At 39.9% G+C, this 15,960-nt stretch overlaps 1 protein-coding gene across 5 annotated transcripts in view; it reads left to right on the plus strand.

Annotated features, from left to right (window-relative positions):
• The first annotated feature begins 1,216 nt into the window (after positions 1-1,216).
• TGFBR1 (transforming growth factor beta receptor 1) overlaps positions 1,217-15,960 on the plus strand; it is a 35,707-nt gene continuing 20,963 nt past the window's right edge. Inside the window, exons 1-4 of one of the 5 annotated variants that reach the window (XM_040549826.1) lie at positions 1,217-1,547; positions 7,525-7,776; positions 8,169-8,411; positions 13,427-13,657. In XM_040549826.1, coding sequence (XP_040405760.1) covers positions 1,469-1,547; positions 7,525-7,776; positions 8,169-8,411; positions 13,427-13,657 — 805 coding nt within the window. In that variant the 5' untranslated portion in view covers positions 1,217-1,468. Of the gene's footprint in view, positions 1,548-1,805; positions 2,005-3,262; positions 3,279-7,524; positions 7,777-8,168; positions 8,412-13,426; positions 13,658-15,960 lie in introns of those variants that run through there. The other 4 variants (XM_040549827.1, XM_040549828.1, XM_040549830.1 and 1 more) reach the window with 4 other exon arrangements.

Here is a 15,960-nt window from a genome sequence, read left to right on the forward strand (position 1 = left end):
CTGAAAGATTTTTATTAGTGCCCATTTGCTTAAGTAAATCTACTTATAAGGATATTCGTATATTTGATCTTAGTTAAAAGCTAATCCATAGAACAATTTGTTTTGTATAATTTCCTGTCATCACTTGTCCCTTTTCAAAACTGGTTATATTTTAATACTTTATGTAGCTCCTTAGCATGTGTTTTTCTTGCATTACAGAGTTCTGTTTGAGCCTTCCATACATTCTCAAGTATTTGATTTCCTTCTGGAAGGTGGAAGTAAAAGACCATTCAAAAATTGTCTATAATTCTTGCAAGAAATAAGACTACCACTAAGTAGAGATCAAATATTCCATTCTCTGTCCCTCTGGGTCCTGCATATTTTACGCAATGTGTCTAAATGCCACCATGTTCTAGCAGAGGTATGAAACAAACCCATGTTTAAACTGCAGATAATCCTTGTATAATAACCTGCTTTAATGAATCTGTGAAATAACACAGGAGCAGCAAACAGGGTCTAGCAATGTTGTGTTCTCATACAGTACTAATGCATGTAGGCTCTATCCTATGACCTTTCAGGCTACAGGAAGACAAATCCTTTGCTCCTGAATTGCAGGCAGGCTGCAGGACTAGCATCACGAAGGCTGAGCTTTCTCATATGTATGCCAACCGGTCTTTGAGTAGTGAGTAAGCTGTCAGTGTTCATGCGTTACATCTACACCCAGCCAAACAACGCGTGAGAGAAAAGCATCACAGTGAGAACACGGAAGGGCTCTGCTTGCTTCTCCTACTTCATGTCCCACCCACACAGTTTCCAAAGAGGAATTCCTCAGCTACTGGGGCTTCTTCTCCTCTCTCAAGACAGCCTGAGAGGTGTCCAGCTCCTGCCCGTATCTCTCTTCGATGGAGCCGCTCTTCACCCTTCAGTTAGCCGGTCAAGGCGTGGAGCACTCGCCAGGACAATCCCTGCTCCTAGCGAGAGCCGTGACAGCGCCTCAGCCACATTCCTGGGTGCTCCTTTTCACAGATATACCACGGTGCCTGAGTCGGGAGGCTTCCCGGGGCTCTGCGCGCACGGAGAGCGCTCCCCGCCGCTGCCCAGCGCCTCACGGAGCCGCGCTGCGGGGGGGGGGGGGGGGGGGTGCAGCTCGGTTCCTGCCGGAAGCCCTCTCCGGCGGACGGACGAAAGCGGATGCTCGGCCCCACCGCCCCAGCGGCGAGCCGCAGCCAGTCAGCGCGCACCGCCATCACCCCGCCGGGCCCACCCCGCCCCTCGGCCGCGCTGTCCGGAGCCCCGTCGCTGGGGCTCCCGGCAGCTGCCGCGGGGGTGGGACGGGACGGGAAGGGAGCGGCCAATCAGGCGGCGCCTCCGCGCCCGTCGCAGCAGCGGCAGGAGCGAGCCGAGGGGAGGGGCGGGGAGAGGGTCGCGAGGCGGAACTCCGGCGTGCGGGTGCGCGCGCGCGCTGGCTTTGCGGGTTCGAGACCGGACCATGGCGGTAACGGCCACTCGGCGGAGCTGGGCCCCGCTGTGCCTGGCGGCGGCTGTGCTGCTCTTCCCCGGGGCGGCCGGTGAGTGTCTGAGGGGAAGGGGGGGGAGCGGGAGCGAGCGGGGTAGTGCGTGGTGCCGGGGGGGGGGGGGGTAGGAGAGCGGCGGCGGGCTGCAGGTCCGCGGCGGTTCCTTTCAACAACATGGCGGAGGGGCTGGTTGGGGCGGAGTCGCCACCCCCTCACCCCCCTGGTGTCCGAGCCTGGCAGAGCCTGGGGACGGCTCGTCCCTTTGTTGGCCGAGCGCAACGGCTGCCCCGAGGGAGGGGCCGCGGCTGCAGGGCAGACGTGATGCTGCCAGGCGACGAGGGGCGGCGGCGGCTCGCGCTGAGGGTGTGGTGAGAGGTGGACGAGGTACCCGCAGCGGGTCTCCCTCGGTAGCCCCCCGCCACCCCGCCGGTGCGCGCGTTAACCCTCTCCAGCGGTGTCTGCGAAGGGTGACTTGATTGTACGCCTACCCCCGTCAGGTAGGTACACGAAGGTAACGTGGCTGTGGGTGGCAGAGCGCTGCTTCTCGTCCGGGTCGCTGTTGTCTGGCGCCTGGGTGGTTGAAGCGAAGCAGCCTGTAGGAATGAGCCTCCCTTTTTCTTTGGAAAACTTGTGTCTGCTGCCTAGACGTGCTGGATTCGTCATCGGGCTAGGGAAATCCCGCTATGTCTTGCAGTCTCCTCTCAGCGTGTTAAAGGGCGTGTACAAACGGTACGACGGGGGAGGGAGAGAGAGGAGGCATGAGGTTGTGTAGTTATGTGTTGAATGCTCCACGGAGTGAAGGTAAAAGATCCCCTGACTGCCATGTCGGGCGATTTAAGTCAGTTACGTGCCACGTTGTAACGTGTTTACAGTGTCTTTGGAAAAGTTGTGACGATTTAGGTAGGCGATCTTTCAGTTACAGTCGGACGGCTATGTTTGCTTTGCGAGGACCAAACCATGAGGAAGTGAAGTCTTCAGTGAATGTTTTACAGTGAAATGGCTTTGTTCTTTTGGTCTCTCTGTACTTACGGTGTTTTGTAAGAGATGGTAGCAGAGCTGTGCTGTGGCAGAGCTAATGCGTGAAATGGGAGTTCTTAATGGCATTCAGAAATGAAAGAAGTAAACTTTCTTTAAAGAAAAAGGAAGTGGGAAAAATGTTTTGTTCTTTGGATAGCAGTTCTGTACATGTCCTGATGTGTTTGTTATACAAATGTTATAGATGCCTGGTTCTAATTGCTTTAGGTTCCAGCTTCATCTGTAGTGAGAGGTTAATAACATATACAAAATGTGTCTTATAATGAATTCCAGTTCCTAAATTATTCTGCAGGTGGGTCGTATATTGCTTTGGGTTTTAAAGAGGAAACGGAGAAGCACCACAACTTATTTCAGCTATAAGACATCTGGGGTTTCACCATGCTGTTCACAATTCACTTTAAGGTGGTACTGCTGCAAAGAAAGAGCTGCTTAAAGCAAAACAAGTAGCTAAACTAAAATGCTCTATTACTTGTCAGTATTCTTACTGAAGATGGAGAATCTTTTGTTGTGGAAACAGTGAAGTAAGCCTAAGTTAACCATTGTTTTTTCTTGTGTTCTTGAAAAGGTGTAGCAGGCTTTAATAATTTGAAGCTTTCTTATGTACCATATCCAATCTAGATGTTGAGGGAAACTTTAACCTGATTTCAGCTTTGAAACTTTCTTTTCCCTTTTAATGCTTCTAGTCAGTCAAGAATTCTCATTCAATATCTTTCCGGAAAGAAAGGTCTGAAAGCTTTATGTGAAAACAAGGTAATAGATTTCTATGCAAAAGCTTAAGGTTGGAAATAGAAGTGGTTTTTTTGTATGTGTTTCTTTTTGTTTGTTTTGTTTGTTTTAAGTGGGGTAGGAGGGGAAAGAAGTCCACCTTGTCCAGAGTAATATGTGGGGATCTAGGGCTATTGATCCGTAGCTCATAGACAAGTACTCCCTTACTGGTAAAGGGATTAAATTGTCTCAATACCGTGGTGTAAGTTGACAAAGAAGCATGACATATGATTTGTCTACAGTTACTTAGCGTTCTTTGCAAAAGTTAGGCATTTTCTGATTGCAAAACAACAGCATCAGAAGCAGTATGCTAGTTTAATGTGTGAATGAATCCTCTTATGATAGGGTTTATATGAAAATCAGAAATGTCGTGAATCACAGTGGCTAGTTGACTTCCTGTCAAGCTCTGCTTTTTAAGCCCTACTACTAGCCTTAATTTGAAAGCAGTCATGGTTTATTTATTTTTTATTTTGTAACTGTGTAAGCCATGAATAGTCTTTAACCTTTCAGGAATTCAGGGGCATTACCTCTTGGAAACAATTGCGTTCACACAACTAGTCCTTATCACAAATAAGGGTAGAAGTCTGTTTTGTATGCTGAAGTATATTTAAACATATAAATTAAGGAGTTCTTTTTTTTCATAAAGGTAGCAAAGCTAAAACAAAGATAAAGACCAAGGTTTTTAATTCTAATTTTCTTTTTTTTAAGCATACTTTTCTATGAAAGTTACCCAAACCAATCTTTATGTATTTTGCTGTAAGAGACAAGAACACACCTATGAGTAGCTTTGTGGATGAGTTGCAAAAAATACGTAGCACCATTTGCCACCTGCACTACAGAGGACATAACATGGCTTCTTGGAAGCTGAGCTTTTTCACAAGGCTTTATCATTACCTGCAAGATATAGATAGGGCCTCAAAGTACTTCGTCTGCTGTCTTGAGTGCATTGTTTTGGTTGCCAAAATTGCTGTTTTCCTTTAAAGTTGTGCTTAACAAAAAAGGATGAAATGTATGTGAATGCTGTCCTGGAAACTGTTACCTTACAGTACTTAAACTGAATTAGTGCCTTTGTGCAAAGAATGACTTAGTGAATGTCCTGAAATATCACGGTTAAAAATGTCATAGTGTATCTGGAATACCGTACCTAAACACTTCTGCATCTTGAGCTAGAAGAGTTCAGAGGTGAGTCAGGTGTGTTGTTTGAGTTATTTGTACAAATAACGTAGGAAGCTGGCAGCACCTCTATGTATTACCTTTTTGTTTGTGGAAAAAAAAATTATTGGACAAGGAAGAAACTGACAGTAAACACTACAGCCCTGTTGGTCATCTCCCCAGGATCTCTCACTGTCTCTCCTATATATCACAGCCTTGTTCCTTTCTCACCTCAAGCATTATGTCTTGTGGAACCAAAGTCCTGACTGTTCCTCTGGTGGTACCTTCCCCCCAGCTGTCACATGTATTTCCCATGGAAGAAGAGTTTTAATGTATATCACAAGAGAAGGACCTGGAGCTTCTTGTTCAGCATAATACTGCTTTTGGGGCCTGAAATCACTTGACTTTTGATTTGACTTATTTTAAAATGTTTAAAACAAAGATTTTGATAGAAGAATTAAAAATATAAAATTATATTTATATTGAGATGTGGTTTTGCTTTTGAGAAACGCCCCCCAGGGTGTTTTAACTGCTTCAATACCCTTTGTTAGCATCCCTTGAAAGATGCTTTTCAACATATGATTTACAGCCAAAAATTCTTTCATCAAAGGTGGTGTTCTATACTAAACTGTCTGGATGAAATAGTGTTGCAGGATGTGAACAAATAGTATATAGTAATTCATAGGTTTTTGTGTTATTTAAAAAAAAAAAGTCTTTCTGTACTTTTGTTAATTTGGGAATGCAAGAAATATATTTAAAATATCGTTTCTGTAGATAGAGCATAGATTCTTAAAAGTTAAGTGAATAGGCTGTACTTAATCCTGTTCTGTTCACTTTTTGTATGTAGTATTTATAACTGAGCTCTGGAGAACCAGCTTCTTGCCAAGCTGCATCTCACTTACGTTGCCAGCTTGTTATACCCTCGCTTAATGCCAGTGGTTGCATCCACACACTCTTGTAACTTTTTTAAAAGAAGAAGTAAGTGTTCTGTGCTAATTAAAACATGGACTAAAACTTGAATTAAAACTTTTTTTTCTTCTTCCTCCTCTTCAGGTTTAGTAGTTTTGAAGGAGCTTTTTGTGTTATAAACTTTACTGGGGGGAGAGAGGGAGCACGGAGATGAGGGTTCAAAATTTATTGGAATGCATTATACCTGAAAGGTAGTACTAGCTCTGGAAGATTAGAGGATGACTGCTGTATCTTACAGCATGATCTTATCAACCAACTGTAGTTGAAAATACAGGAATATTTAAGTGGGCTTGGAGAACTGACTGGGTTCTGTGTCTGTTCTTAATTATAATGCTTCCCTGAAAAAAAAATGGAGATGAAGCAAAAACTTCTCTCCGAGACAATAGCAGTGTGATTATTTTTTTCCTTGAGGTTGAAGTTGTAAGTGAAAACACTTGCTTATCAAAATGATTTAATTGCATGTTAGTAATTGGCTTCTCCTTCTCATCCCACTAGCGTTAAATCTCATCTATAACATATTCATATATTCATAGTCTTTGTTCTTTTATGAATAGGTAACTGGGAAGTGAGATATAGGCAAGAATATTGCAAGTCTCTCTCTTGTCCTCCTGCTAGCGGTTGTTAATGATGCCTGATCCAGTTTTCCTGTTAGTAAAATTACAGGCATTCTACCACTACACACTGTAGTTGTAAGGCATTAAGAATTGTAAATGGCAAAAGTAGAAAGGTGGCTGACATTTTTTGATGTCTTTTTTTGTAAGTGTGTGTCCACTAGAGAGCAGCAAAAAACTGCATTCCTAGAAGCTTGCCTGTTTGGCTGATTAGGCATTATTTTCCACTTTAAAATAAAGGGAGGGGGAGTGTAGCTTCAGAAGGAAGTAGGGATGTATTTGTGGAGAAAACCATTCAGTCGAGTGTGAACAGTGTACTGTCTTGATATGAGGCTAGAAGATAATTGCATCAAACTGGGACAAAAATATAAATTGTTCTATAAAATTGCACTCATTGAGAACTCTGTAGCAAAAGAACAGTGGGAACAGAATAAGGAAGACACTTAACAAATGCCTTATTTAGTATGAGTGACATTTGTGTATCTTTGCAATTCTGTATGATCAGGGAGATGAATAAGCTTAACAAGGTCTACTTAAATGTCATTTTTTCAGTTCAGGTAACTTATTCTCTGTACCATGACTTAATGTACATTAAAAAAATATTATGTCTCTTACTGTAGGCATACAGATGCATGTGCAGTTATGATGAGCCAAGGAGATGACTTAAATAGAAAAAAAGTCTCGGATGAAGCAAGTCAGATAAAGGCCTGCAAGAGTTAACTTGAAGAATAAATGTTTGTAATAACAGATTTCCTTCTCCAGGAAATTCAGCAATTTAAAGAATGAAACCCGATCTTACGTGTGATTAGTCTGTTATATTCCCCCTGCCCTCAGATTACTAGTTCAATTGATAGCTTTAGTAAATCAGGAACCTGAGTGCTGTAAGGAAACGTTTTCCTGTATCTTCAAAATAAGTCTAAACCCTATTCTGCTTGTGTGGAAGGAGGTATGTTCTCAGGTTGTTTGGGCTCTACTTAGGGTTCGGATTTTTTTTGTTTGTTTGTTTTAAATGAGGATTAAGCCTTTTATATGCCCCTTCCTCAGCAAAAATTGTAATTGTAAAACCATCAAGTAATGGGTTTAAAATGGTTTTAAAATGACATTACTTGAATTGGTTTTGAAAATAAGATAACTGCATGGTAAGTGCTCTAGAGGGTAGTGTTATAAAGTATATAATTTTTTACGATGGAAGACAGTAACAGAACTTCTCTACCTGGAGAAATATCTAAGATAGCAGCCTTTCTCGTTTAATACATAACTGCGTAAGGAAGATGACTTCAACTTTGTTTTACTTTCTTAAATATGCAGATCTCCTAATTCTGTTGTCACAATAAAAAGCATTGTAGTGTTGTTCTTTAGTGTTACAGTCCTGTGTTTATGTAGCCAGAAAGATTATATAGGGCTCAGTTTCTTAAACTTTTATTTTTTCAGTAATTCAAGTCGTTTTACAATCCAGAATGTGTGCCAAGAGTAACATTAATGTTTTTTTCTCCATACAGCATTACAATGTTATTGCCATCTATGTACAAAAGACAACTTTACATGCGTGACAGATGGGCTTTGTTTTACCTCAGTAACACGGACTGCAGACAAAGTCATACACAATAGCATGTGTATAGCAGAAATTGATCTGATTCCCCGAGACAGGCCATTTGTTTGTGCACCATCGTCCAGAGATGGAGTTATTACTTTGCCTCATTGCTGTGACAAAGACCACTGCAATAAAATAGAACTTCCGATTCCAACACCAGGTAAGAGTTTTTGGCATGTTGGATTTTTTTTTAAACTTCACAAATTCTGCAAGCATTCAAATTTTGAAGTTGCAGACGAACTTGAAGGCCTAAAGTACACCTTAGATTTTGCAAATAAAATTTCAAGAGCTTTGACATAAGACATTAATATCCTGTGTAGGAACAGTAGAGCCAGTTTTGAGGACTTCTATGCAAGTCAAATAAAAACTCTGAGTAAGCATATAGTTGCTTTTGTTCACTGTAATACTTAGTCTTCAAAAATTTACTGTGCAAAAGTTATTAATGGATGCGTTGAAGTAAATTGAACATCACAAAATAACTAAACTTAATGTATTTCATAGTGTTACAAAAAGAGAGGAGGTTTTACCATTTTTTTTTGTTTTGACCATCAGGTCCTACTCCAGGAAAACCAGCTTCTAATCTAGGACCTGTGGAACTGGCAGCTGTTATTGCCGGACCTGTCTGCTTTGTCTGCATTTCACTAATGTTGATTCTATACCTTTGTCATAACCGTACTGTGATTCATCATCGTGTGCCAAGTGAAGAAGATCCCTCATTAGATCGTCCCTTTATATCAGAAGGAACTACTTTAAAGGATTTAATTTATGATATGACAACTTCAGGCTCTGGGTCAGGTAATGTCATACTTGTAGTAGTAATTACTCTGTTAAAGAGCAATGTAAAGCATTGATTTTTTTTTAAAATATTGTCAGATCTACTTAAACTTGTAAATAATTGGAAAAGGAAGTAGAAAAGATGCTGCTTTCATGTAGCTTTATTTGATATCGGTGAAGATTGCAGTATATGAAAATAAGTGATTTTTAGCTCTAAATTCATATACACCTGTAGCAATTGGTGTATAAAGAATATTCTAAGTACAAGTTAATACTTTAGCCAGTTCTCTCCTTAGAGAAGATGGTGTGTCAATTGTAAATTGCTGCAGACCATGTCTGAAGAATTTCTATCCCTTGATTTCATAATTTGTATTTATTAATTCTGACTTCAACAGGTTGAAGTTGGGATGAAGAGGTTATAGTCTGTTTACTGCTTATAGTCTTTGCTGTTGTAATGCTAACATAGGATTGTGGTGGTCTGTCATAGAAATATGGTTTAATAGGCATTGATAGGGGATGATGCATCACACAAAACACTGCAGAAATTAATTCATCTATGGTTCATGTTAAGTTGCATATATTCTACAGGAGTGAGGCACCAGATTGTGTACAGTAGTAGTTCCCTTCTAACTTCTATAGATAATCACAGCACTTCTACCACTTTCTATGTGGCTGCTTTCCCTCACTACTTTAGATCAGAAGTCAGGCCTATGATCATGTTAATTCAGGCTTAGTTATCGATTGACCTTTCCAGTTGTTACTCGGAATATCCCCTCATTTGCATTCTGGCTTTCCTCCCTCTGGTACTTCTGAGAATTTTCATGTTTGAAGATATTCTCTGGAAGTATGCCTTCAAAATAAGTTCTTGATAAGCTGGGAATCACAGAAGAAACTTACTCCACAGTGGTTCAAAGTTACTGAACCATTTGCATCCTTCTCTATTTGCAAATGTTGGGTGGTTTTGGTTGGTTGTTCTTTTGGTGGTGGTGGTGCTTGTTGTTGGATGGGGTATTTTAGGGTTGGGGGGTGGAGTGAGGTGTTTGGAAGTTGGACGGGTAGTTTTGTTGCTTCTTTGTTGTTGTGGGGGTGATGTGGTTATCATGGGAGTGGAATAGGAAGTGTTTCAAGTACTTATTTTCAGTGCTGTTGGTAGTGTTTATATTTGCTATGACTTGCATCATTTTGTCTCAAAATTAGTCAATCGCAAAATAAATAATAAATTCTCATTCTTTTGTGCCTTAGCACTTGAATGATAATTCCAGCATCCTGATTTTGGTACAGCACATTTAAAAATGAGAGGAATCCTCAGTTATGGAATAAACTGAGGGTAGGAACAGTGATAGCAGCTCTGTTCCTAGTGAGAAAGGTTTCTGACATGGTTAAGCACTGAACTGTATGAACGGTATGCTGCTAGGGAAAGAGGATGCAAGAAACAGGAAACGTACAGAATAGACAACAGTCCAAATTTAGTCATAAGAGCCAGAGTTATTCAGCACAAAGCACTTATGTAAGAGTTGCAGCTAAGAAAGTGTTTGGGCTGCTGGCCTAGGGTAAACATTCATGCAGAGGGTCCAAATAACCTGAGCTTGTCAAGTAAAAAAGATATTCACCTGGTTTTGTATTACGGTATTCTTTGAAGAGAAGCATACCAAACGATGTGTATGGAATTCTAAAAATGAGCTTACTGCTGAGATCAGAAGGGAATTAGGATTCATTTTCTGTGGTGATAAATATTAAACTGCTGTTAATTATTTGACTTCTGTTAGTATTTCCTTGTTGTTCCATGAGAAGCAAAAGAAAATAAAGCAAGACCTGAAACAATTACAGGCTTGATGAAAGGAATTCGTAAAACATTTTAAAGTAGAAGCTGAGACTTAAGCAGAGGGCTCTAAGAGAAGGATTTCAGAGTCTCTTGGAGCTGAGAATGATTTTCAGATCATGATGCAAATCTCGGAAATAACTACATATTGTATAGATGGATTGGGATGCCCCACTGTAACTCTACAACTTGCAAGTGACAAAGCAACTTTGTTGCAAGGAAACAGGAAGAGTCATATGAAATGGGAGAGAAATTTCTGTCATTGATAGGTGAGTTCAAGCAGGTACTTAAAGCATTTGAAAACCAGAGAATCATAAAATCAATGTTGAGCTGAGTCAGTTCAACTAGATGTAAAACTACTAAAAGTGACCTGCGATTCATAGAGGTTTGAAGAGAATTAAATTTTCCCAGTTCGTAGGTTTTTTGGTTGCCTTTCAGGGAAGGTCTTTTGGGGAGAGACTTATCCAGGTAAACTCTGCACTGTAGATCAAATGTTTGAGAATATGAACAAAAACCTGATAGAGCAAGTACTTAATGTGAGCCTGCAGGAAATATGGGGAGAGACTTTATCAGAGAGCGTAGCAATAGATAATTTTTTTAAACTCAAAGAGGGTGGATTTAGACTAGATATAAGGAAGAAGTTCTTTGCTGTGCATGTGGTCAGGTACTAGAAGAGGTTGCCTAGAGAAGCTGTGGATGTCCCATCCCTGGAAGTGTTCACGGCCAAGTTGGATGGGGCTTTGGGCAACCTGGTCTGGTGGGAGGTGTCCCTGCTGATGGCTGGGGCGTTGGGACTGCGTGATCTTTAAGATTCCTTTCGACTCAAACCATTCTGTGATTCAGAAACCAAGTTATAGCAGCTGATTTTGTTGGCTGCCTTCAGTGCCTTAAAACTTAATTCCTGAATGCAGAATTTACTAATCCAAATCAGGTTAAAACTTGCTATACATTGGAAAATCATTGGTCCTAATTAATCAGAGCATAGTTAAGATGTGGAAAGGAAAAAAAACTCTTCTCTTAAACTCTAAGAAGGCTTGAGGATACTTGGATATAAAGTATGAAGATGATGGATGCTTCATGGATAAATTGGATGACCATGCTTGAATATAAATGACCTGTTGTTGAATTTAACGTGAGCTTGATTTTTCTCTCATTCTCATGATTAGCTAACTGACTCTGATCTTCATGCACAGTTGAAAAAGAGCTGTACTTGAGCTTGAAAAAAAAAAAAAGAGCTTGAAGTACACTTGTGTCCAGTGTGTATGTTACAAAGGCTAACATTGTAGCCATGTGCAGCAAGTTACTTTTCAGGCATTCTGGTTTACAGTAATACAGTTGCCCAAACTCCTGGTGATACACAGCTGCATTTCATCTGTAGCAAAGAGTGGCCAGTGCTCAGTTGAAACAGTGTCTGTGAGATAAAGAATTCCTACTGACTTAAGATGATTATGGATTCCAGCCTTCCAATACTGTTTCTGACAGCAGCAGTAGTAAAAGAAAGCACAGTTGCAAAAAAAAAAAAATAGAAGCAAATGAATTGTGTAAATATTGTAAAAACAAGTATAGGAGCAAGGTGGATTAAGTTTTGTATCTGTTTTGAGGTTAGCCAATATCCTTGGACATCTTTTTTTATACAAGAAGTGTCATCCATAAATGGCTCACCATGTTGAAAGCAGTGCGCCTCAAACTGTAGATAAACGATTTTTGGAAGCAGCTATAGAAAAAATAGTAGGTACATCACAACTTTCAAGTATAGAAAATCAATTTCTATTTGAAGTTTGTGTAAGGATTTTGCAGTAGCACTTAAGCACTAAGAAAGAAACGTCTTCTGGTCAACAGAGTCAAATTTCACATTTTTAGAAATTAGTTTGGTCCTGTGGTTATTCTAGGTTGGCTTTTTCTGCATTTCAAAAATCTGTCCATAAAGAATACAAATCAGGCTTCACATATAAGCATATACAGTTTGAGCAGACAACACAGTTGACCTGAGGACAGCTATTACAACAGAAGTTTTGTGTTTTAAATCTCTAGTATATCCATTTTCCCCTTCATTTCTTCATGTAGAATTACACATTTTCAGCACAGAACATGCAGAAAATTCCTCTAAATCTGAAACTATCAATGAGCTGCTCTGAACGCTGCAGTGTTTTAATTTACATTTCTCAAAGACTGTCAATGCTGTTGAGCAGATCACATGTCCTTCTAGTGCTTTTATTTGCAAAGAATGTCCAGAGATGGACAGGAACTAGTTACTTAAGCTTTTAGTTGTGATACATTTTCTGTAGCTTAAGGAAATGCAGATGTTCTATCAGCTGTTGGAACAGCGATCACAGAGCAATAGATTGTCAAGTGTTTGATTTAAGTGAAATAATCCAATATCAAAAGGCTTTATTGTGAGCAGATAACTTGGCTGATACATTCATCCTGTAATGTAGTATCACTGCAGAATCCAACAAGCCTTTTAGTTACAACAAAAACCTACCCTTGGGGGATACCAGTGCTTCTTGTTTGTTGTGTAAGTTTATGGAAGCATGTTACGAGGTGATGTGGTTTGAATGCATGTAGATGTTCTGAAGCTGTGAAACCTGCATGAATGTGAGCGTTTTTCTCATGTATAATGCTAGTGAAGTGCACAAGTGTTGCCTGTGAAACAGGAAGATAGTGTTAAAAGGATGTTTCCCTGTGTTACAGGGGCTTGAGAGTACTAACAGGCTGCTCATGTACTTGGGTATCAGCATGAATGTTTGATAGTGTTGCTGATAAGCATGATTTAACTTTAACTTAGAAATGGACCAAGTCTCACCTAGCGAGAAGTCAAGTAAATGGACTAGTAGAAAAGGTGCTCTTGATCTGCTTTGTCAAGAGAGTTACGATCTTTTAACAACAACAAAAAAACCTTAATCCTGATGGCTCCATTGTTTGTGTTTCTTATGTTTGGTTAGTTCTTGAGGTGTTGTCCCCTCCATCTACCCCCCTCCCCCCAGGTTTAAACAGAAAGGAAGTTTGTACATTCCTTTTAAAAACTGTAGAAGCAGTTTGCAGCGTAATATATTTCAATACTTGTATTGTTGGCATTTAAGATTGTAGGCAGCATCTTACTGATGTACTTATTAGCAGTCTCCAATAAGCTGTCAAAATTCTAAGAGAAACATCTTAATGGAAAATAGATGCTAAGTGCATACTTTGTTTTAAGGTTAATATTAAATCTTCTTTTCAGGTTTACCTTTACTTGTGCAAAGAACAATTGCAAGAACTATAGTACTTCAAGAAAGCATTGGTAAGGGTCGCTTTGGAGAAGTATGGCGAGGGAAATGGAGAGGAGAAGAAGTTGCTGTGAAGATCTTCTCTTCAAGAGAAGAACGCTCGTGGTTTCGGGAGGCAGAAATTTATCAAACAGTTATGCTACGACATGAAAACATTCTCGGATTTATAGCTGCAGACAATAAAGGTTAGTAATACTATGAATTAATCTCGTTGTTCGTATAGATGGTAATTTTAAAATCTATTTTGCAAACATCCAGTTAAGAACAGGAAAAAAAAATGTTATTTGAACATATGGTATTCCGACAAGTTTAATTAAAAAGTACTTTTTTCTGGAAAACATGTTTAAATCTTTTAAATAATAAAAAAAAAAAGACTGTGTATTTAATGAGGTGTAATTTGTACAAGCAAGTTAAAATATTAGCTAAACTTGATATCAAAAAGTAGCTGCATTGTCCAATCAGCCTGCAAGTTTGCTGAATACCTTTACCTTCCTAATAGCCTAATAAGACAGATGTGTGGAACCAAGAGAAATAATGTCTAATCTGGTAATCCTAATATAATGAAGGAGGTAGAGAATTCATTTTTCAGTCTGAGATATGAGAAGTTTTACATTTAGTAGTTCAATTAGAAAAGAAGCTGTAAAAAAGCAATTAATAGTTTGTTCCTAGTATTAAAAACCTGTACCTATCTCCTGTTGTTGGAGTATACAAGTAAGTAGAATTCTCTTTAATTATCAGTAGACTGATTTCAAGTGTCTATATCTCTATGAACACGTCGAATTGGAACAGAACCCAAAAGTTTGTGCGAAACACTCCCCTTCTCCAAGGAAGGTTTAGCTACAGTTAAATTGTTCCTAACATGTTTGTTTAACATGTTCGTCTGCAAGAGCTTGAATTTCCACAGCATACTAAGCAACTTGTTCCAGACGTGTAGCATGCTTACCATTAGAAACTTTGTCTTAATATCCAATACAACTTTAGACGTGACTGTAACAACACCTGTGAAAGCATGAGTTTGTTGTGATGGACCTACTGGAATATCTAGAATCTGCACCTTAAATGAATACATTCGTTGTATTAAAGATGCTAATGAAAATGCCCCTCCGCAGAAGTTACAGGCACTATTTCAGTTAGAAGTGCCATGAATGTATCACAATATCTTAGTTGTAACTTTCAAGAAAATCAGTCTGTGGTTAAGCATAGCAGTCTCCCATTTTGCCTCAAACCCATAGACAGTTTGTCCCAAAACTACACTTGACTACTGTGCACAGGGGTTATGAGGAAGTTACCCTAAACTAGTGGGCTCCTAAAATAATTCTGTAATTGCTGGCTCAGGTTCGAGACAGTGGATTTCCATTTAACTTGAACATCTTTTAGTTCCCTGTAATACACTATAATATGATGTAAAAACCAGGGGGTGGGTTTGTTTGTTTCTGTTGTTAATATGCTGGACTTAAAATGGGGGAAGAAATCCTTTGTTAATAGTTCATGCTGTTATTTGAGGCTTTGTGGCTTTAGGACAAGGCTCTCTTGTTCTCTTGAGAACTAGTTTGTAATCAGTTTACAAGAGAAGGATGAAGACGTTTTGAAAATGCTATTACTCTTTACTCTATTTTTCTAATAGTATTACTATCTAATCAAGTGGGAAAAGCTGTTTTCATAGGACCATACTGCTGGTTTATTTCGCCTATCAATGCAGAATTCTCAGGATAGCCTTCTGCATCCTCATAGCAAGGAAATCTGTACACGCTATTATCTCCCTAGGTTAAGGATTCAGAAGTCCTGAGTATCAAAAGGAGGCTAATATGTCAACTGTACTTCAGAATAGTGGGAGCCCCCTGTGTACCATTAAATGGGGTAGCACACAGGGACCATTAAGGAGGTAGTTCTTTCAGTTTCCAGGTGTGCTATCATCGTACTTTTAAAGGAACAAGAGATACAGTAGGCTTAAAAATGCCTATTAACGGTCTTTCGTTATAGATGCTAGTGCTTCCTACTAAGTGCTTATTAGGTGCCAGAAGCAAGATGAAATACTACTTTGCAGTGCTAATAGCTGTGAAGGATTTGCATCCATTTCCCCATAGGGCAGGAGAAATGCTGAATGCGTTCAGGAGTTAGTACAGCCCAGCTGGAATGCATGAAGTCATACTGCAGGAACCTGACGATATGTCTCAGACCTTGCAAAGGTAACCAAAAAGATACAGCAGTACAGGGAATTCCTTGTGCAATAGCAGTTCATTGCTTGCTGAAAGTTTCAGTAATGCATGGAGATGAATTCTCAGGAGTAGGTTTTCCTGTGTCCATTGTGAGTGCTGAAGATTCATTTCTCCTTCATTGTATGTTGTGGTGTAAATGTTGGCCAGTTTGATGCTGCAATTTTCTCTGTTAGTAAAAGCATTAATAAGGTCTCTCATCTTAACACCAAACATATCTTTCACAACTTTGGGGAAATCTTTGGCTGACCATTGTATCTGTAAAATTGTAATCT

The sequence above is a fragment of the Cygnus olor genome, chromosome 2 (assembly GCF_009769625.2).
Source record: "Cygnus olor isolate bCygOlo1 chromosome 2, bCygOlo1.pri.v2, whole genome shotgun sequence".
Classification (NCBI taxonomy): Eukaryota; Metazoa; Chordata; class Aves; order Anseriformes; family Anatidae; genus Cygnus; species Cygnus olor.